The following is a 23270-nucleotide window of genomic DNA, read 5'->3' on the forward strand; positions in this document are numbered from 1 at the left end:
ACTCACTAGTGCCTGCATATGTGTGTGTGTGTGTGTGTGTGTGTGTGTGTGTGTGTGTGTGTGTGTTTTATTTTTTGAGACAAGATCTCACTCTATCATTCAGGCTGGAGTGCAGTGGCATGATTGTGGCTCACTGCAGCCTTGACCTCCCTGGCTCAATTGATCCTCCCACCTCAGCCTCCCAAGTAGCTGGGAGTATGGGCACGGACCACCCTGCCTCGCTAATGTTTTAATTTTTTGTAGAGACAGGGTTTTGCCATGTTGCCTAGGCTGGTCTTGAACTCCTGTCTCAGTGATCCTCCTATCTCAGCCTCCCAAAGTGCACAGCCTATGTGTGCATTTTAGGTGTACCAGTGAGAGTGAAGATCCTTTTGAATTCTGTTCCCTTTTCCAGAGTGCTGGAAGTAGAAGGGGAAGACCTTGCAGTTTCCTAACGGTGGGAAAAGGACCTCACAGGTGAGTTACTACCTGGCCTGCCAGTACTGGGGCTCCTACAGTCCTCCACGTACGTAATCTCCAGTTTCGGAAACCAGCTGCCTCCCAAGGGACTCTGCAAATTTGACAGTTTTGGATGAGCCCCAAATCTGCCTCCCTGGAGCTTGCACCTCTGCTCTCTGTTCTACTCCATGGGACCACAACGTGTTTTAAATCTTCAGTGATGGCTGGGCATGGTGGCTCACGCCTGTAATCCCAGTGCTTTTGGAGGCCGAGGCAGGCGGATCATGAGATCAAGAGATCAAGATCATCCTGGCCAACATGGTGAAACCCTGTCTCTAGTAATACAAAAATTAGCCGGGCGTGGTGGCGGGCGCCTGTGGTCCCAGCTACTAAGGAGGCTGAGGCAGGAAAATCGCTTGAACCTGGGAGGCGGAGGTTGCAGTGAGCCGAGATTGTGCCCCTGTACTCCAGTCTGGCGACGGAGCAAGACTCTGTCTTTAAAAAAAAAAAAAAAAAAACCTTCAGTGACAAAATCCAGTCTGTCTGTCTAGCCATTTCTTTGGGCTTCACTAGGCAAAATGTGTCTCTGGGCTATCGCCTTTTCCCTGGAGTCCAGGCTGTGGGGACAGATCTGCCCTTTGTCTCTGCCCAACCCCCTCCAGTTTAGGGACCTGTTTCCAACAGAATTTTCTTGGAACCGAGGTGGTGGAACCCATAACTTGGAGGAACACTTCTTTGGCAAGCAAATTACGTTTATGTGACTGTTATTTTAACTAGCCTGTCCCTGCCAGATGATCTGTTCATCACACATCTGGGGACGGGTACTGTCTTCAGGGTTTTTTTCTAAATCCTCTTTTTTTCCTCTTCAGCCCATTCCCTCTCTCCCCTTCCCTCTCCAGATATTCAGGTGAGAATCAGAAGCCAGCCATCACCTTTACTTTCAGAGATCTGGGCTCTGAGCGTCTTGCATCCGAATTTCCCCCAGGCCTCTCATGCCATCCATTCCCTTTGAGAGCTTCCTCTCGCTTTGATCACTGATTCTGCCTGCTCTCCGGGGTGCTCGGGCTTCCTCAAGGAGCTGGGCCTCAGCTCCCAGGCGTTGGTGCCACCTCAGCTGAGAAAAGGGTTTCCTGCCTTGCTTGGGTATCACCTTTGCAGAGGGAAGGCGCTTGGGACGGTTGCTAGTCTCACCCTCCTCTTTGCCCTTTCATCACAGTGGCTTTTCCAGGTTCTGGTCTCTCTCTCTCCTTCTTGCCCTGTCTCTCTCCTGTGCCCTGGTCAGGCTGGTGGTAAAATGGGAATGCTATTAGGTTCCATAGCTAAACTACTAGTTCCCTTCTTTTCTTCCACTGTGTTGCCCGTCCCCCCGCCCCCCCGCCCTGACTTTCCCCCAGAACGGGCCTCCAGGAACCTCCTGCCACCAGGCTCTGTTGAAAGACCCCACTTCCGACCGTAGTCGGGGCATGGCCATCTGCAGGCCTTGTGAGTGTTAGAGCCTTCCACCATGAAGATAAAGCCACAACTCTCTGTGATTGTACTCGTGGAAGTGGTTCCCAGGCCAGCACCCCTGTGAAGTGTCAGGCATTATCTGAATAGAATGGTCTGGCCCAGATGGAAAGGGTTAAGTGGTTCCCTTCCTGGTGGCTCTGTGTGGAAGATAAGGCCCACAGAACCTCATCAACGGCCCCCACAGGGCTGGCAAAGGCCTGGCAACCCTGAGAGATCTAAAGAGGGCAGAGGATTCAGGAACAGGGTATTCTGTACCTGGGACTTGCCCTGGCACAACGATGGTCACTCGCTTGGGTCCTGGAGGGCAGAACAAAGGGAGAGCCAGTGCATACCTCCTGTAAGTGGAGGCCTCAGCCTAGGGCTGAGATTGCCTGGGGCTAATCTGGAGGTCCCTTTAGAACTTATATCCTGCTGGATGGAGGAGGGACCAGAAGAGTCCTAGTCTGAGGGAGGAGGCCCAGCTAGGTGAAGAAAGAACAGGACCGTGAAACAAAATTCTGGTGAATTAAACCGTTAATTATAGAAAAATAAAACCATAAACTAGTTTTTAAAAACATTTTATTTATTTATTTATTTATTTATTTATTTTCATTTATTTTTTGAGATGGAGTCTTGCTCTGTCACCAGGCTGGAGTGCAGTGGCACGATCTCGGCTCACTGCAACCTCCACCTCCCGGGTTCGAGCAGTTCTCCTGCCTCAGCTTCCCAAATAGCTGGGACTATAGGAGTGCACCACCACATCAGGCTAATTTTTGTATTTTTAGTAGAGACAGGGTCTCACCGTGTTGGCCAGGATGGTCTTGATCTCCTGACCTCGTGATCCACCTGCCTCGGCCTCCCAAATTGCTGGGATTACAGCGGTGAGCCACTGCGCCCTGCCTATTTTTTATTTTTATTTTTTGGAGATGGCATCTTGCTCTGTCGCCCAGGCTGGAGTGCAGTGGCATGATCTCGGCTCACTGCAACCTCCACCTCCCCAGTTCAAGCGATTCTCCTGCCTCAGCCTCCTGAGTAGCTGGGACTACAGGCACCACCATGCCTGTCTAATTTTTTTTTTTTTTTTTTGTATTTTTAGTAGAGATGGAGTTTCACCGTATTGGCCAGGTTGGTCTCGAATTCTTAACCTTGTGATCTGCCCACCTCAGCCTCCCAAAGTGCTAGGATTACAGGCGTGAGCCACTGTTCCCAGCCTAGTTTTTTTTTTTTTTTTTTTTAAGGAGTTGAAGATTTACTTGGTTTTGCAGTAGGGAAGATATTATTAAGGAGAAGACCAAAAAGAAGAAATCCTAAGGGGAAAAATAGATTTGACTATATACAATGTAAAATGTGTTTAGTAAAAGCAAAACAAAAAAACCCCCACATAATTGAAATGTAAACTATACATTTAAGACAAAAAAAACTTTGCAACATATAGAACAAAGAGCTTATAAAATTAATAAGAAAAAAGGTGAATACTCCCATTTAAAAGGGGAAAGAACATGAAGCAATCCACAAAAGAAATACTGAAGGCTAATAAATATAATCCACGGTAAAGATGTTTTACCTCACTAGAAAACAATTAAAGCAACAATGAAAGCCGACTTTCCTACCCATTCAGTTGGCAATACCCAGCATTGACAAGGGTAGGGGAAAATGGGACATTCATATCCTGCTGTTGGAAACATAAGCTGGTATAACAAGTTCTGGAAGGTAATTTCATATCATATTTCAAAATTGTAAATGTATCACTCCCTTGATATAGCAGTACTACTTTTAAGAATTCAATCTAGGAGATACTCTAAGTAACTGAAGATGTACAAATTTATTCATCCTAGTGTTGATTATAATATTGAAAAGCGGCCGGGCGCGGTGGCTCAAGCCTGTAATCTCAGCACTTTGGGAGGCCGAGACGGGCGGATCATGAGGTCAGGAGATTGAGACCATCCTGGCTAATACGGTGAAACCCCGTCTCTACTAAAAAAATACAAAAAACTAGCCGGGCGAAGTGGCGGGTGTCTGTAGTCCCAGCTACTCGGGAGGCTGAGGCAGGAGAATGGCATGAACCCGAGAGGAGGAGCTTGCAGTGAGCTGAGATCCGGCCACTGCACTCCAGCCTGGGTGACAGAGCAAGACTCCGTCTCAAAAAAAAAAAAAAATATTGAAAAGCTGGAAGCCACTATAATGTCTATCTATAAATCTGGTACATTCCTACAATGCTATACTAGGGAATCATTAAAAATAATGTTGTAAGCTCGGCGCGTGGCTCGTGTCTGTAACCCCAGCACTCTGTGAGACCAAAGTTGGAGGATCACTTGAACCCAGGAGTTTGAGACCAGCCTGGGCAACATAGCAAGACCCCATCTCTATAATTAATAATAATGATAATAAAATGACTTATACATGTGTAAATAAACCTCTATGGCATGGGGAAATATCCATGACGCATTGTTGAGTGTGGAAAAGCAACTTAAAAAAGAACTTGTGTTGTGTGAGACTATTTAAGTCAAAGTATACACATGTGGTCAGGCGCAGTGGCTTACGCCTGTGATCCCAGCACTTTGGGAGGTCAAGGTGCATGCATGACTTGAGGTCAGGATTTCAAGACCAGCCTGGCCAACATGGTGAAAATACAAAAATTAGCCAGGCGTGGTGGTGCACGCCTGTAGTCCCAGCTACTCGGGAGGCTGAGGCAGGAGAATCGCTTGAACCGGGGAGTCAGAGGTTGCAGTGAGCCAAGATCACACCACTGTGCTCCAGCCTGGTGAGAGTGAGACTCCGTCTCAAAAAACTTAAAATAAATAAATAAAATAATGTATACATATGTATATGCAAGATATGCTGTTACATTACATAAAGTATAAATAATGGTCTCTATATTTGATACCTATAGGTATCACTTTTTTTTCTTTTGGAGACCGAGTCTCGCTCTGTTGTCCAGGCTGGAGTGCAGTGGAGTGGTCTTGACTCACTGCAACCTCTGCCTCCCGGGTTCAAGCGATTCTACTGCCTCACCCTCCTGAGTAGCTGGGATTACAGGCGCGCACCACCACACCTGGCTAATGTTTGTATTTTTAGTAGAGACGGGGTTTCACATTGTTGGCCGGGCTGGTCTCAAACTCGTGACCTCAGATGATCTGCCTGCCTTGGCCTCCCAAAGTGCTGGCATTACAGGTGTGAGCCACTGCGCCCGGCATATAGATATCTATTTTTATTGAATGAGATAATGAGATAGTATATTTCATGAGATAAAATTTAGTGAACACTTTGTAAATGCTGGCAATTAGGAAATGAGGGTGGGTAGGGTGGCTAGAGCCAGATATTAAGGTGTATTTTATTTCAAGCTGAGAAATTTGGATTTTACCCTGTGACCATGGGGAGGCAGTAGAACTCAATTCAGTGAACACTTACAGAGTGTCTACTGTAGAAATGTCTAAGTTAAAAGGATATTGCTGCAGAGAATGCCATTTGTATCAAGGGCAGGTCAATAAATTGGATCTCCAAGGTAGATGGCCTTGGGAACTTCATCAGGGTCTGGGGCTAGTCCTCAGCCTTGTAGACCTAGAAATCTATCTTTGAGACACAGGGAAAGTGGATCTGAATCTGTCACTGACTTATAGTCACTACGTGTAAAACTGACATATAGAATTAGAATGCCACCGTGTTAAATTTCAGAGACCTAGTGGAATGCAAAAATCAGACATATTTACCACATTCTTTTCAGCCACTTCTAGTAGTACTAACATGAATGGCTACCATTTATTAGACATTTAATGGGCACTGAGCAGTTTGTTTGTTTGTTTGTTTGTTTGTTTTGAGATGGAGTCTCGCTCTGTTGCCCAGGCTGAAGTACAGTGGTGTGATCTCGGCTCACTGCAACCTCCACCTCCTGGGTTCAATTGAATCTCCTGCCTCAGCCTCCCAAGTAGCTGGGATAACGCCACCACTATGCCTAGCTAATTTTTGTATTTTTAGTAGAGAGAGGGTTTCACTATGTTGTCTAGCCTGGTCTTGAACTCCTGACCTCAAGTGATCCACCTGCCTTGGCCTCCCAAAACGCTGGGATTACAGGCATGAGTCACTGTGCCTGGCCAAACAATATACTAAGCACTTTTCATGCATTATTTCCTTGCGTCCTCAGAACAACTCTGTGAGGTAGATACTGTTATTCTATTCATTTTACAGAAGCGGAAACTGAGACTTCTGGAGATTCAGTTGGGCAGGGTTGTACAACATTGAGGTGGTGTGAAGTGGGATGTGGCTTCATAGCTTGCCCTATATATATTGTCAGTCATGTCCCAAACCTGTGCTAAGCATTAGGGATACAGTAGAGAGCAAAGCTGACAGCCTGTTGGCCGTCATGGAAGCTTTGAGTTTAGCGGTGGAGAAACATCAGTCACATGAATCACATGGCCAGAATAGCACATAATCACAAAATGCAATGAAGAAAAGGTGGAGGGAACCAGGAGAGCCTATGACAGGAGGATCTGACCCCATGTGGGAGCCACAGGAAGTGACACTTGAAAGAAACCTGATGGTAAGTTACTAGGTAAGGGGGGTGGCAGGGAAGGAAAAGCATTTCAAACAGAGGGAACAGCACGTGCAAGGGACTTGAGGCTGGAAGAATCCTGACACATACAAGGAACTGAAAAAGGCTAAAGTGGCTGGAGCACAGGAGAGTGGCCTGAGATGACACACACACGGAGGGCCCGTTCCTGGTGTTCAGCTCTGCATTTCCAATGTGAACCTTGATGACCCTTTTACAATGCTTCTGTGACCAAGCAACCTGCCTGCCTTCTTTTTTTTTTTTTTTTTTGGAGACAGTCTCACTCTGTTGCCCAGGCTGGAATGCAGTGGTGCGATCTTGGTTCACTGCAAGCTCCGCCTCCCAGGTTCACACCATTCTCTCACCTCAACCTCCTGAGTGGCTGGGACTACAGGCGCCCGCCACCATGCCTGGCTAATTTTGTTTTTTGTATCTTTAGTAGAGACAGGTTTTCACTGTGTTAGCCAGGATGGTCTCGATCTCCTGACCTCGTGATCTGCCCACCTCGTACTCCCAAAGTGCTGGGATTACAGGCGTGAGCCACCGCGCCCGGCCGCAACATGCCTTCTAAAGAATCCACTCCTCCGTTAGAGTGGTTATGTTTTTCTTTTTCAGAGGACAGTCAAGTTTTCTTAGCCTGAGGGTCAACTTGTCTGTTTTTTTTTTTTTTTATGAGACAGGGTCTCACTCTGCCACCCAGACTGGAGTATAGTGGTCTGTGATCACATCTCACAGCATCCTTGACCTCCCAGGCTCAAGCGATCTCCCTCAGCCTCCCAAGTAGCTGGGACTAAAGGTGGGTGTCACCACACCTGGTTAATGTTTTTTTTTTTTTTTTTTTTAGAGGTGGGGTCTCACTGTGTTGCCCAGGTTGGTCTTGAACTCCTGGGCTCAAGTGATCCCCCTGCCTTGGCCTCCCAAACTGCTGGGATTACAGGCATGAGCCACTGCTCCTGGCCAACTTGTCTCTTTAAGGTGTCTTTGCGTATCATAATTCTGCTTGCTTCACTTGGTTTTAAAGTTGGAGTTTCAGAAGACAGTCTGACTTCCTTTGTAGTTGTGTTTTTGGATTGTGCCTCTCTCTAGACCCAGATGATATTATTACTGGTCTTCGAGCAAGGAAAGGCTTTTTCTCTCAGACATGGGAGGGCAAGCTGCATCCCTCCCACAGAAGGGAAGGAAGCTCTGAGAGATTCAGGGGTCCAGGCTTCTCAAATTTATCTGAGTCCACTTGGATAGTTAGGCTTGTATAAAGAGTCTGTCTTTAGCCCCACTAAAATGCAGTGCTTGGTGCTTGCTAAGGCCCTAGGCCACGGACATAAAGTCTTTATGGTCCCCGCCCCTGAACAGCTCACAGCCTCAGTTGTCACTTAGATTTAAAAAATGACTGGTGGTGGGGCCTGGAGCAGTGGCTCACGCTTGTAATCCCAGCACTTCAGGAGGTGGGTGGATCACTTGAGGTCAGGAGTTCAAGACCAGCCTGGCCAACATGGCAAAACCCCGTCTCTACTAAAAATACAAAAATTAGCTGGGTGTGGTGGTGCATGCCTGTAATCACAGCTACTCAGGAGGCTGAGGCAAGAGAATTGCTTGAACCCAGGAGGTGCAGGTTGCAGTGAGCTGAGATTGCACCACTACACTCCAGCCTAGGTAACAGAGCAAAACTCTGTCTCAAAACAAAACAAAACAAAACAAAAAACACTCAGCAAACTATACATTTAAAGTGGGAATATTTTATTTTAATTATACCCTAATAAAGTTGATTTTAAAAAGAAAAATATATTAATATGGCAATACTGGTAGAGAAGTATAACCTATTTTCCCAGTATTAAGCTGGGTCCCTTCTTCGAACCTCTAAATCCTAGTAACCCCAAACGCTTGCCTTTTATTCACCCAGCCCAAGGGAGGGTAGCTTCCTTCCACAGTTATTGCCTCTCACAGTCTAGTGATCCCTTTTCATTTTTTCTTAGACTGCCAGTACAGTTTTAACCCATTGCTTAAGTTATCTCTGCTGAAGTCACCGGTGCAATTTCTGTTTTTGGTTTGTTTTTTTTTTTTTCTTTTTTTCTTTTTTGAGAAAAGGTCTCACTCTGTCGCCCAGGCTGGAGTGCAGTGGTGCAATCATGGCTCAGTGCCACCTTACCGCCGCCTCACCCTCCAGGGCTCAATCAATCCTCCCAGCCTGCCCTCTCGAATAGCTGGGACTACAGGTGCACACCACCACACCTGGCTAATTTTTGTATTTTTTGTAGAGATGGAGTCTTGCTATGTTGCCCAGACTGGTTTTCAACTCCTGGGCTCAAGCAGTCTACCCACTTTGGCCTCCCAAAGTGCTGGGATTACAGGTATGAGACACCACACCTGGCTGATTTCTTTTTCTTTCTTTCTTTCTTTCTTTTCTTTTCTTTTTTTTTTTTTTTTTTGACTGCTACATTTTACTTTATTTTGCTTGTAAGCAAAACAATTGACTAAGTTGTCCCAAAAATGTTAGTGTTCACTGATCAAGAAGGAAATGAGGTCAGAAGGCAAACTTTCCACTTCCTCTCAAATATAAATTGCAAGTATCACAGAAAATTGTAACAACACATGCAACATGGCTGGTTTTCAACATACAGAGTGTCCAAGCAAGAAGAGTGAGTACTGAAGATCAACAGAGGTCAGATTGGGGGCACTACTACAGGAAGTCTGAATCTATCCACGCAGTTTTTTCCTCCCACAGTCCAGGCTCAACACTTCTTCCTATTCTAAGGTGGCTTCTCCATATGTAGAAATCCAGGCTGTTCCATATATATTCCTTGCCCAGCTGTGTTTCACAAGGCATCTCCACAAGCCAAGCCCCGACTCAAATTCTGTACAGGAAGTTCCCGTTGCTGTCAAAGAACTCTCGGCCCCTCTGCACTACTTTGCTGCTGAAGTTACCCGGCTCCTCTGCCTTCACCTCCTCCAGCTTCTCTGATCACTTGGCAATGCACCACTGCCAGTTCTTCTGGTGCTCTCAGAATCACTGGAGTACTTCTGTAGCTCTCTTGGATGACCTAGGGGTACAGCAACAGGCACAAAGCTCTCCTCCAGGTGCTGGATTTCTTTATTTCTTCCCTTCCATCTCCTTGGTATATTTGTCCTGTGACTGTCTGACTCTATCACTTTCAAAGCTGTGCTGTGATTCGCGTCTTTGGATGAGGCTTCATGCCCTGGCATAAGCAAAGAGCCTGATACAGAGTGGCCTGCAGGGAGCAGCTTTGAGGTATTTCCAGCGCCCCGGAGCTGCTGGAGAGAGTGGGCAAGCCCAGCTTTCTTAAGGACTTTTTGATCCTGCTTCAGCTTCTGCTCCAATGTGGGTACAAACTTGCTTTTTAAAACTCTTCGGATCACATCAGTGCTGACATTAAAGCCTTCAGCCAACTTGGGAACTGACCAGGACTCTGGAAATTCCTCCCGTAAATACCGGATCTGCTCCATGGCTTCCCGAGTCAGGGTTCTGGGCGGGGCACCAGGCGCCTCCATTTGCCTCCGAATTTTCTGGAATCGGATTGCTTTTTTCTGTCCTTTCAGGGTGCTGGGGGAAGAGAACCAATGGCACAAGCCATGCGTGGAAGCAGAATGGATGTTTGAAGAGCCTCAGGCTAAATCATGGAGCGCCCAGCCCTCTTCTCTTTGATCGCAAGGGCAACCGGGCCGTGTTGCCGGCTTAGAGCTGCTCTGTACACCCAGAAAGCTAACACCTAGAACAATAACTGCCTGTAAGCATGCCGAACTCTCTAAACTAATGATGAAATACGTCACTAATGAAGGGACCAGTGGTCCCTGGGGAGCTGAACGCCTCACGCTGCGCGACTAACAACGGGTAAGAGGAAACGAGGGCCGCCGCGCAAGCAGCGGCAGGACACTCGGCGCCAAGGGGGCGCAGCCTGGGGCGCCGGGGCGCGAGGCCCAGCTTCAAGCTGAGGGCCCGAGGAGAAGCCGGTACCTCTCCACCTCCTGCAGCTCCCGTTCCTCCGGCTCCCAGTCGGAATCGGGGTCCGGCTCCCGGCCGATAGGGCCTGGGCCCGCCACCCCCCGGGTCGCGAACCCACAGCGAGCGACGGCAGCGCAAACGCGCCCCCCCAGCAAGACACTCAGGGAAACCGCCATGTCGACTCAAACCAGCCTTCAGCCTTTTTTTTTTTTTTTTTTTTCTCCCAGGTTCACGCCATTCTCCTGCCTCAGCCTCCCAAGTAGCTGGGACTACAGGCACCCACCACCACACCTGGCTAATTTTTTGTATTTTTAGTAGAGACGGGGTTTCACCATGTTAGCCAGGATGGTCTTGATCTCCTGACCTCGTGATCCGCCCGCCTCGTCCTCCCAAAACTCTGGGATTACAGGTGTGAGCCACGGTGCCCGGCCACACCTGGCTGATTTCTTTCTCTTGCCTAGGCTCTGGCTGGTCTCTCCAGGATGGGACTCTGGGACAGGTTTGGTTGTTCTCCTAGTCTTGAATGCACTGCTGCCTCACTTGCCAATGGGAAAGCACAAGTTGGAAACGCACAGCATATAGCAGCATCGTGACTCATGAAATGATCCTCTGAAGTTGATGTTGATGAAATGTGGCTGCCACTTTTACCGATAGGCAGGAATACGAACTTCAAGGGCTGAGAAAGGAATGGCTTTCTCTGACTGCACTAGAGCACTTACAGAAAGAAAATGGGAAGCTTCAGGCTCGAGTCATGGTTAGAGAATCCACGGCTTTTATGATGGGTCTGAGTGCATCTCTTCTTTCTTGAGGTGTGGGTCAACCTCAGTGAAAACCAGACCCAAACTTTGTGGGCTGCAGGATTAAAATATTAGTTGAACTCACAGCCTTGCCACATGTCTCATGAAAAATGTAGAGCATTGATTCAGAAAGACTGGAATCCTGAGAGCCTGAGTGGGGCATCCAGGCAGACTCAGATACATCTGAGAATCCCCAAACCCCTGAATGTCTGTGAGCCTCCCTCCCTTCTGTGGGAGGGACACGGTTTGCTTTCTCATGTCTGAGAGGAAAATCCCTTCCTTGCTTGAAGGCCGGCAATCATCTCACCTGGGACAGTGGCCTTGTATGGAGGTGTCCATTCTCTCCAAGACCCACTCCATCTACCGCTTCATCACCCCTACGATTGTATCTAGCATCAGATTTCAGCATGCTTCAGAATACAAAGTGTGACCTGGAAGGAGGTAGTAAATACTACAAAATGATCTTGCCGTGTATTGAAATAATTTTGCCATTTATATCACAAAAACCTAAGGAGTGTGTTTGGCAGTGGTTAGACCAAGGAGGACAGAATGGAACACTGGACAGGGCTGAATTTATTTTATTTTATTTTATTTTATTTATTTATTTTTGAGACGGAGTCTCGCTCTGTCACCCAGGCTGGAGTGCAGTGGCCAGATCTCAGCTCACTGCAAGCTCCGCCTCCTGGGTTTACGCCATTCTCCTGCCTCAGCCTCCCGAGTAGCTGGGACTACAGGCGCCCGCCACCTTGCCCGGCAAGTTTTTTGTATTTTTTAGTAGAGACGGGGTTTCACCGTGTTAGCCAGGATGGTCTCGATCTCTTGACCTCATGATCCGCCCGTCTCGGCCTCCCAAAGTGCTGGGATTACAGGCTTGAGCCACCGTGCCCGGCCCAGGGCTGAATTTATGTATATGGGTGCCCTGACCGGACAGCCTGGATTCACTGTGCCAGCTCGTGCAGCTAGAAGTGGCACAGTTTGCCAGGTTACTTGGCTGAAACTTGGATTCACTGAGGATGATGGGACTCATGGTGACAAAAGTCAAGTGGCAGGCAGCCCTTAAAAACGAGGCAGAGGCCGGGCGCGGTGGTTCACACCTGTAAACCCAGCACTTTGGGAAGTTGAGGTGGGTGGATCACCTGAGGTCAGGAGTTCGAGACCAGTCTGGTCAACATGGTAAAACCCCATCTTTACTAAAAATACAAAAAGAAAAAGAAAAACAAAAACAAAAAATGCTGGGCGTGGTGGCTCATACCTGTAATCTCAGCACTTTGGGAGGCTGAGGCGGGTGGATCACCTGAGATCAGGAGTTTGAGACCAGCCTGGCTAATATGGTGAAACCCCATCTCTACTAAAAATACAAAAATTAGCCGGGCGTAGTGGTGGTGCCTGTAATCCCAGCTACTCAGGAGGCTGAGGCAGGAGAATACCTTGAACCTGGGAGGTGGAGGTTGCAGTGAGCCGAGATTGCGCCATTGCACTCCAGCCTGGGGGACAGGGTGAGACTCCATCTCAAAAAAAAAAAAAAAAATACACACACACACAAATTAGCCAGGAGTGGTGGTGCACGCCTGTAGTCCCAGCTGCTCAGGAGGCTGAGGCAGTAGAATCACTTGAATCTGGGAGGCAGAGGTTGCAGTGAGCTGAGATTGCACCACTGTGCTCCAGCCTGGGCGACAGAGGAAGACTCCATTTCAAAAAAAAAAAAAAAAATACCAGACAAGGTGGACATAAGGACCACCATGGGCAACAAGAACACAGTGGCAATCAGAATGTTATGACCTGTAGGGAATCTCATGGGTGATTAATTAATCATGGCATCCCCAGGGATGAAACAGGTAGCTTATTGAAATATTATTTGATTCATCATTATAACAGAAAATATTTCTAATTGTAGACACTCGACTTGGTCGGGTGCGGTGGCTCACGCCTCTAATCCCAGCACTTTGGGAGGCCGAGGCAGGTGGATCACAAGGTCAAGAGATCAAAACCATCCTGGCCAACATGGTGAAACCCCGTCTCCACTAAAAATACAAAAATTAGCTGGGCATAGTGGCACGAGCCTGTAGTCCCAGCTACTCAGGAGGCTGAGGCAGGAGAATCGCTTGAACCGGGAGGCGGAGGTTGCAGTAAGCTGAGATGGCACCACTGTACTCCAGCCTGGCGACAGAGCGAGACTCCATCTCAAAAAAAGAAACTCAACTTAAGTGCCCATAATAGGAAGTTGTAACTTTTCACCTAGGTGGACTGAAGCCAGTTCATAGCCCTAGAGCCCCATAGTGGAAAGGGGATCAGGTTTCCTTGAGAAAGGATTCTCCAGTGCTGGCACCCAAGGTACCTGTAACTATTTACTAAAGTGACTGTGTGTCTTTTGAGGAGTGCTAGATACTGGCTCTGTCTTGGTCTGTTCGGGCTGCTATAACAAAATACCATAGATTGGGCGGCTTATAAACAATAGATATTTATTTCTCACCGTTCTGGAGGCTGGGAAGTCCAAGATCAAGGTGTTGGCAGAGTCAGTGTTGGGTGAGGGCCTGTTCCTCAGAGACAGCCATCTTGTCACTATAGCTTTACATGATGAAAGAGGCAAGGCATCTCTCTGGGGATCTCTTTTATAATGGCACTAATCCCATTCGTGAGGGCAGGGCCCTCATGACCTCATCACCTGCCAAAGGCCTTCCAAATGCCATTACCTTGGGGGTTTGGTGGCTCATGCCTGTAATCCTAGCACTTTGGGAGGCCGAGGCGGGCAGATTGCCTGAGCTCAGGAGTTTGAGACCAGCCTGGGCAGCATGGTGAAACCCCATCTCTGCTAAAATGCAAAGAAAAAGCCAGTTATGGCCGGGCGCGGTGGCTCAAGCCTGTAATCCCAGCACTTTGGGAGGCCGAGACGGGCGGATCACGAGGTCAGGAGATCGAGACCATCCTGGCTAACACGGTGAAACCCCGTCTCTACTAAAAAATACAAAAAACTAGCCGGGCGAGGTGGCGGGCGCCTGTAGTCCCAGCTACTCGGGAGGCTGAGGCAGGAGAATGGTCTAAACCCGGGAGGCGGAGCTTGCAGTGAGCTGAGATCCGGCCACTGCACCCCAGCCTGGGCAACAGAGCAAGACTCTGTCTCAAAAAAAAAAAAAAAGAAAAAGCCAGTTATGGTGGCGTGCGCCTGTAGTCCCAGCTAGTCAGGAAGCTGAGGCAGGAAAATCACTTGAACCCGGGAGGCAGAGGTTGCAGTGAGCGGAGATCATGCCACTGCACTCTAGCACTCCAGCCTGGGTGACAGAGCAAGACTCCGTCTCCAAAAAAAAAAAAAAAATTTCAGCTTATGAGGCCAGGCGCGATGGCTCATGCCTGTAATCCCAGCACTTTGGGAGGTTGAGGCAGGCGAATTACTTGAGGTCAGGAGTTCGAGTCCAGCCTGGCCAACATGGAGAAACCCCATCTCTACTAAAAGTATGAAAATTAGCTGGGCTTGGTGGCATGTGCCTGTAATCCCAGCTACTTGGGAGGCTGAAGCATGAGGATCACTTGAACCCTGGAGGCAGAGGTTGCAGTGAGCAAAGATTGCACCACTGCACTCCAGGGCGATAGACTGAGACTCTGTCTGCAACCCCCCTCCAAAAAAAAAAAAAAAAGGGCCAGGAGAGGTGGCTCACACCTGTAATCCCAGCACTTTGGGAGGCCGAGACAGGCAGATCACTTGAGTTCAGGAGTTTGAGACTAGCCTGGCCAACATGGTGAAACCCCGTCTCTACTAAAAATACAAAAATTAGCTGGGCATGGTGGTGCACGCCTGTAAGGCCAGCTATTCAGGAGGCTAAGGCAAGAGAATCACTTGAACCCAGGAAGCAGAGGTTGCAGTGAGCTGAGATTGCGCCACTGTACTCCAGTCTGGGTGACAGAATGAGACTCTGTCACAAAAAGAAAAAAAGATTTCAGCAGATGAATTTTGGGGGAACATAAACATTTAGTCCGTTGCAGGGTCTAATTAGATGATGATAATTTCTGCGAACACAAAATACCACTGTAGTCCACGTGTCACAAACTAGGGGCTTATGGTGAGTAGGTAAAAAAAAAAAAATGGAGTTTTGGCCAAAGTCTGTCCCACTGTGGGCCCGGCAGATCCATCGACCACCTATGGTCATTTCCGCAGTTCTTGACTGTATGATTGGAATAGACATACTCAATAATCCACATTGACTCCCTGATCTGTGGAATGAAGATTGTTAATGGTAGGTAGAGCCCACCAGAAGCCCTTGGAATTTCTCTTCTTTACTAGGATAGTTTTTTTTTTTTTTTTTTTTTGAGACGGAGTCTCGCTCTGTCACCCAGGCTGGAGTGCAGTGGCAGGATCTCGGCTCACTGCAAGCTCCGCCTCCCAGGTTTATGCCATTCTCCTGCCTCAGCCTCCCAAGTAGCTGGGACTACAGGTGCCTGCCACCTCGCCTGGCTAGATTTTTTTTATTTTTTAGTAGAGACGGGGTTTCACCGTGTTAGCCAGGATGGTCTCAATCTCCTGACCTCATGATCCGCCTGTCTTGGCCTCCCAAAGTGCTAGGATTACAGGCTTGAGCCACCGTGCCCGGCCCTTTACTAGGATACTTAACCAAAAGTAGTATCATTTTCCCAGAGAGAATTGCAGAGAATAATGACCTTAAAGACTTGAAATACATAGGGGTGGTAATTCCTGTCTCATTCCCATTTAAATTACCTGTTTGAACTGTACAAAAGGCATGATCTTGGAGAATATCTGTGGATTAGATGTACTGTGGTCTATTTCTACTCATACTTCTGACACCAAATGCATGGGTTTTTTTTTTTTTTTTTCCATACTGACAACCAATTCTCCAACTTTCTAGACACCAGCTGGGTGTAAAGTGATTTGATTCTATTCCAATACTAACTACTTGGAGTTAATGCAGACCCCACAGGTTAAGGGCACAGTCCCACAATACTGCCCCTACTTCACATGTCCGTCACAAGTCTGGGCCTCCCATACCCCTGACCAATCAGCTAGCAATTGAAGATTCCCACAATCCCGTTCTTATGTTTAATGATTTACTAGAATAGCTCACAGAACTCAGAAAGGCACTTTGCTTACTAATACTGCCTTAATATAAAGTATACAACTCAGGGACAGCCAAATGGAGGAGAATGGGATGAGGCATGTGGGAATGAATGTTCCTGGAACCGAGCCGGGTCCAGCTGCATTTTCTTGTGACACAATAACAAGAAGCAGACAAACTAAGAAAGAAGGGAAGTTATTGCTGTAACTGGATACAGGGAGAACGCTGGAGATAATTCCACCAGACCAACTCAAAGTATTACGATTTTCTTAGTTCTTATACAGGTTGGGGTTATGTGCCTATGTGCAGCATAACATTTGCCTAAGTCTATAGATAACTAATTTTGTTTCAATTAGAAGGTCAGAGGCCAAGAAGAATGCTTGCTAAGTCCAATTAAGAGTCACCAGTACCTTCAAGGCCTGTCTACTGTGGTACCGGAGTGATTATTTCTATCTTATCTCATTAACAGCTTGGTCCAGAGAGCTGCCTTAGACGGTCCAATAAATCTAGTCACACAGTTGCCTCTGTTACCTTGACTCGTCTCAGATTTCATTGACCTAAGATGGGTCCTGGCACTAGGAATGGAAGGCTGTCTCCGTTATTTTGGCTTGCTCCAAGTTAGGGAGAAGCCCCTGCAAGGCTCCTACTGACCATATGTTTCATATCTAGCTTTGATATCTGGGCACCGATTTCTCTAGGTTTAATTATTTGCTCAATGTTAAGGCAGCTCTGTGGAAATTTGTCTGAGTAACTGGAGGGCTACGCAGCCTGTCTGTGTGACTGTCATGGAGGCCTGTTTATGTGATTGTCAAGGAGAACTGTCCTGCCACAGGAAGGCCTGCTCTCTGTGGGCACACCACCCTCCCAGCACCTTGATGTGTTCAACCTAGAACCTCTCTGAAGCCCACAGTTTAGGGGACTTTATAGAGGCTTTATTACATAGGCATGATGGATTACATCATTGGCCACTGGTGATTGAAGTCAATCTCCAGCCCTTCTCTCCTGTCTGAGAGTTGGGGGTCAGGGTTGAAAGTTCCAACCCGCTAATTACAAGGTTGGTTCCCCAGGCAATTAGTGCCCAACCCCAACCCCGATGCTATCTAGGGGCCCACCAAGAGTCATCTCATTAGCATAAACACAGGTATGGTTGAAAGGAGCTTATTATGAATAACAGAAGATGCTCCTCTCACCTCTGTTACTCAGGAAACTACAAAGATTTTAGGAGCTCTCTGCCAGGAACCAGGGATGAAGGCCAAATATATATTTTTTATTATGTTGCAGTGTCTCAAGATGGTTACTTTCATTGCAGCTACTATCCCAGATATGGAATCTATTGCAGCAAATCAGCATAGTCCTTGGTACTTGGTATGCAGATACCGATTTAGAAAAATGTCCTTTTTCTTCTTTTTTTTTTTTTTTTGAGACGGAGTCTCACTCTGTCATCCAGGCTGGAGTGCAGTGGCACGATCTTGGCTCACTGCCACCTCCACCTCCCAGGTTCAAGCGATTCTCCTGCCTCAGCCTCCTGAGTAGCTGGGATTGCAGGTGCCTGCCACCACGCCTGGCTAATTTTTGTAATTTTAGTAGAGACAGGGTGTCACCTTGTTGGTCAGGCTGGTCTCAAACTCCTGACCTCGTGATCTGCCTGCCTCGGGCTCCCAAAGTGCTGGGATTATAGGCATGAGCCAGCGCGCCTGGCCAAAAAGTCCTTTTTGTTTATGCAAAATTGCAGGGACCACCAGAAGTAATTTGCTTTAACCTAACATAGTCAACTATATACCTTTTTCATCTCTCCTCAGGGCTTTCTCAACTCTCTTGCCCTCTTTCATAATCTAGTCCACGGAGATCTTGATTGTCTTGATATCCCGTAGAACGTCACACTGGTGGACTACATTGATAAGTCATGTGTATTGGTGTCAAGCATACAGGATAAAGCAAGGTCAAGACCAAGGTGTGATTGATAACTGACAAAGTTACAATAAGCCACTTTTAGATTGTTTATTACTCAGACAGCAAAAAGAATAGCTCATGGGGAGCCAACATCTTTGGCGACTAAGAAGCTGATAGTAGGCTGCAGCTAAGCAGTTTGCAGGACTGATTGTGTAGCTCTATCTATTCTGAGGGGTTGATCTGGGAAGTCTCATACCTCATCAGAACCTGGGAGCAATGAGAAACTGTCTCATGATAGCCTATGGAAGATAGGAAGGTGAGTCCTCACAAGCTTTCCATCTTATGTTCCAAGAGGATTTCAAGGCATTCTTCCAGGACTTAGGTAAGCTGCCATTCCAGCTTTTTTTTTTTTTTTTTTTTTTTTTTTTTGAGACAGAGTCTTGCTCTGTTGCCGGGCTGGAGTGCAGTGCCATGATCTCAGCTCACTGAAACCTCTGCCTCCTGGGTTCAAGCAATTCCCCTGCCTCAGCCTCCCAAGTAGCTGGGACTACAGGCGTGTGCCACCACACCTGGCTAATTTTTTGTATTTTAGTAGAGACGGGGTTTCACCATGTTGTCCAGGCTGGTCCCGATCACCTGACCTCATGATCCACCCACCTCAGCCTCCCAAAGTGCTGGGATTACAGGCGTGAGCCACTGCGCCCGGCCGCAATTCAAGCTTTTAATGCATGGCCTCTGTGGATAAGTGCACGTTGCCAGAGTGCCATGGAGGAGCCATTCCTCTACAATTGGATTACAGGGCAGGAAATAGCAAGTACCTTAGATATCTTAGACACATGTGAGCCAAAGAGTGGGAAATAAACCCCCCAAAGATTCAGGGGCCCACTACCTCAATGAAGCTCCTGAGGGTCCAGTGGTTTGGGAGAATGTTGGGATATTCCTCCTAATGTGAAATAAGATGTTTCACCATACACTGCTTGTCATTAAAAAGAAACACAATGCTTGGTGAGACTTTTTGGATTTTGGATACAACATATATTCTATTTGAGTGAGCTGCTCTGACCCAGTTACCAGTAACCTGTTGAGCTGCTGGTTTTGAGTGGGACCTATAGCAAGAGAAAGGTCTGGAGAAATCCAGACTGCAGTACCAGGTTTTCTGCCACTTGGGCCTTATGACTAAGTAGATTCTTTGATGCTCCATGTGCATATGGTTAATAGGAGTGCTCCATGGAGCCTCTACCAAGCCCCAATAGGAGGATACAGACCTCCGCAAAGTCATACCCTTGTCTGTAGACAAGTTTCTCCTTTTGAGAAACATCTCATGTCTTGCTACTGAGCCCTTGTTGAAATTGAACACCTGATGCGGGAACGGTGGGTGACTATGTGACTGAGCTGCTCATCATGCATTGAGTATTATCTGATCCACCAAGCTGTAAGGTTGAGCGTGGGCAGCCGCAATCCATCATCAAGTGGAAATGGTGTGGCTGGGCGCGGTGGCTCATGTCTGTAATCCCAACACTTTGGGAGGCTGAGGCGGGCAGATCACGAGGTCAGGAGTTGGAGACCAGTCTGACCAACATGGTGAAACCCCGTCTCTACTAAAAATACAAAAATTAGCTGGGAGTGGTGGTGCATGCCTGTAATCCTAAGTACTTGGGAGGTTGAGGCAGGAGAATTGCTTGAACCTGGGAGGCAGAGGTTGCAGTGAGCCAGATTTCACCATTGTGCTCCAGTCTGGGCTACAAGAGTAAAACTCCATCTCAAAAAAAAAAAAATATATATGTATCAATATATAATGATATTTTATGTGTTTCTGTTTAGAGATACCTTGTTAATATACACTGTTGATTTGTTAACATTAAACTCAGCTGGGCGTGGTGGCTCATGCCTGTAATCCTAGCACTTTGGGAGGCTGAGATGGGCGGATCACTTGAGGTCAGGAGTTTGTGACCACCCTGGCCAACATGGTGAAACCCCATCTCTACTAAAAATACAAAAATTAGCCGGGCGCGGTGGCAGGTGCCTGTAATCCCAGCTACCTGGGAGGCTGAGGCAGGAGAATCACTGGAACCCAGGAGGTGGAGGCTGCAGTGAGCTGAGATCGCATCACTGCAGTCCAACCTGGGCTACAGAGTGAGACTTGGTCTCAAATAAACAAGCAAACAAACAAACAAAAACACACGGACACACATGAAACTCACACCCAGCAGCACTATAACTTATGCCTGAATGAAGCTTTATCTAACTCATATATGTTCTCAGTAAGGTCCCACTATAGCCGGCTCGTGCTCAGGAACACCAGAGAGCATTTCAGCGCTATACCCGGGGCCAGTTTAATCAGTGCAATCACCCAGAAAAAGCAAAAAAATATGAAAAATATAGCACTAAATAGATGGAGAAAGGATATTTATTTATAGCACAAGAGTTGGAACAAGAAGACAGAGTGTTGTTTGACCTCAGCCGGGAACGTATATATCGACTGACTCAAATTTTTACTGCTCTGTGCATGTCCATGAATGACCACAAAAGTGCTGTGAGTATTCATTCTGGGATACAAATAAATTGTAGTGAGCAGGCTAATTCACAAATATGGAACTGGAATCCATGAATAATGAGGACCAACCGTATGTCTGTTTCAGCATGCCCACTTCTGCCATCTGCCAGGGTAGAGGAAGATGGTAGAGAATTTCCACTTCACTGAGAATTGGCCATTGTTTTCGCCAGGCTTCTGAGAGCCACCCCAGTAGCTGTATTCCTCACTGGGGTATTAAATCCCTTGTCCTGGCCGGGCACGGTGGCTCACGCCTGTAATCCTAGCACTTTGGGAGGCTGAGGTGGGTGGATCACTTGAGATCAGGAGTTCGAGACCAGCCTGTCCAACATGGTGAAAACCCATCTCTTAAAAAAAAAAAAAAATCAGCTGGGTGTGGAGGTGTGCGCCTGTAGTCCCAGCCACTCAGTAGGCTGAGACAGGAGAATCGCTTGAACCCAGGAGGCAGAGGTTACAGTAAGCTGAGATTGTAGCACTGCACTCCAGCCTGGGCAACAGAGTGAGACTCCTGTCTCAAATAAATAAATAAATAAATACATCCCTTGTCGGGAGAAAGTGTCCCTAAGTGAATGATTTCTTGCTTATCCAATCTTACATTCCAGCTTCCTTGATTGAGTACCCGCCAAATCCAATCTCAGGGGTACTCCCCTGGCTTGTGCCAGTACAAACCGGTTAATTTTTGCAATCTAGGGAGGGGATCTCTGTTCTCCCTTGTTTGGTCCAGTCTATCCCCAGCCAGGTTACCTTGGGATTTAATCCTAGTTTCCAGCCTGGCAGCCAGGAGTGGAAGCAGGGGCACCACCCACGGGGGCATGTGTCACCTGTGGCAGAAGAGCCTCAGTAGCATCTTCCAGCACAGCAGTGGCTCCAGTCCTAACTCAGCTTGGGAAGCCCAGAGAGGCCTGGGGTTTATCTCGTGGAGTCAACATCCTCAGGGATATCCATCCAGATGTCCTTATCCCGTTTTAGAATCTTTGGTTTACCCCACCAGGGGATCCTGACCTTCACACAATAGACCTTCCTTGCCTGAATATTCAAACATCTCTGGGCCTCTTCAGCCTGCAACTCAATTGTGTCTGTCCTCCACCACCACAGGTGATAAGAGCCTTTTTATAAGCTACCATCCAGCTCTCTGGCTCTCATGCTTAGCCCTTAACTGCCCCTGAACAGCTCTCAGTCTCTCCTTATCCTTCTCCAACACAGCCAGTCAACTAACTTCTTCTGTCTTTGTCCACATTGTTCTCCCCATATTTTTCAGACTCTGGAAAATATGTGCCCAGCACAGCATTCTCCTCCATGGGGCTATTTTCCCAGGTTGCTGTCAGTGAAATCTTTAGCACGTGAGCCACCACCTTGTTCCAGGGACTATCTGTGCTCCAGCAGGAGGGTATTCTCTGTACCTATTGAGCAGTGGGTAAATCATCCCAAATCCACATCTCACCACCTATTTTTGCTGCCTATTCCTGGTGCTTCTTGTGTTGTCCAGGTTCACTAAGAAGCAGGTGCCACAACAGAATTAAACATGCAAGGATTGGCCGGGTGTGGTGGCTCGCGCCTGTAATCCTGACACTTTGGGAGGCCAAGGCGGGCAGATCACGAGGTCAGGAGTTCGAGACCAGCCTGGCCAATATGGGGAAACCCCATCTCTACTAAAAATACAAAAATTAGCCGGGTGTGGTGGCGTGTGCCTGTCATCCCAGCTATTCAGGAGGCTGAGGGAGGAGAATCACTTGAACCGAGAGGCGGAGGTTGCACTGAGCGGGGATCGCACCACTGCACTCTAGTCAGGGAGACAGAGTGAGATGCTGTCTCAAAAAAACAAAAACCATGCAAGGATTTTATCAGGGGGAAATGGGCGGGGAGCTGGGACAGGTTGAGAGAGCCATCAGACTGTGAATCAAGTCTGACCTCAAGTAAAGAAGAGAGGGAAGGGGGTGTGTGGAAGCATTCCATACTACCACACACAGTCCAACAAAGGGTCAGCAAGGCTGTCGGGCTGTCTTTGAGCCAAAGATTATCTATCACCAGAGGACTCCCATTGTCACCCGGGGACAGGCCTGCCTTAGTATTCCTGCCATGGTCAGTCGTTGGGTGCAGCCCACGGGTAACATGGCTTTGGTGCCAATGCTTTGATGGATTTCAGGGTGCAGAAGCTGAACCCTTGGTCAGATAACCTCCCTGTAGTTGGAAGTCTGCCAGGTGCATTCTCATGGTCACGACAGGATGAACTCAGTTTTCCTCAGGAGCACCCTGCAAGATAGGTGCTCTGGATATTATCTTCTCAGAAATGAGAAAACAGAGGCATAAAGAGCTTTGGATACTTGTCCAAGGCCACATAGATGGGAAGTGGAAAAGCCAAGATTGTTTCCTAGAACTGACCAAATTCAAAATTTCACTCTCAGTCCCTATTCTTCCACCTCCTTCCTGTTTCCCGTTATTGATGGCTGCTTTCCCTGACGCCCCTTGGTGGCACCTCACCATTGTACCTTTTTGCACAGGAAAAGCATCTGTGTCCCTAATGACAGTGCTCTTTCCTGCGCCCTATTTT

At 47.6% G+C, this 23270-nt stretch overlaps 1 protein-coding gene across 1 annotated transcript; it reads right to left on the bottom strand.

The window, feature by feature from the left end:
* Positions 1 to 8885: 8885 nt before the first annotated feature.
* On the bottom strand, positions 8886 to 10617 carry LOC105496891 (neugrin-like). The gene is made up of 2 exons (XM_071078357.1): positions 10437 to 10617; positions 8886 to 10025 (listed from the first exon to the last, which is right to left on the bottom strand). The coding sequence occupies exons 1-2, from the start codon at positions 10598 to 10600 to the stop codon at positions 9404 to 9406; spliced, it is 786 nt and encodes a 261-aa protein (XP_070934458.1). The 5' UTR covers positions 10601 to 10617; the 3' UTR covers positions 8886 to 9403.
* Between the last annotated feature and the right edge of the window lie 12653 nt (positions 10618 to 23270).

Source organism: Macaca nemestrina, chromosome 14 (assembly GCF_043159975.1).
Source record: "Macaca nemestrina isolate mMacNem1 chromosome 14, mMacNem.hap1, whole genome shotgun sequence".
Taxonomy (NCBI): domain Eukaryota; kingdom Metazoa; phylum Chordata; class Mammalia; order Primates; family Cercopithecidae; genus Macaca; species Macaca nemestrina.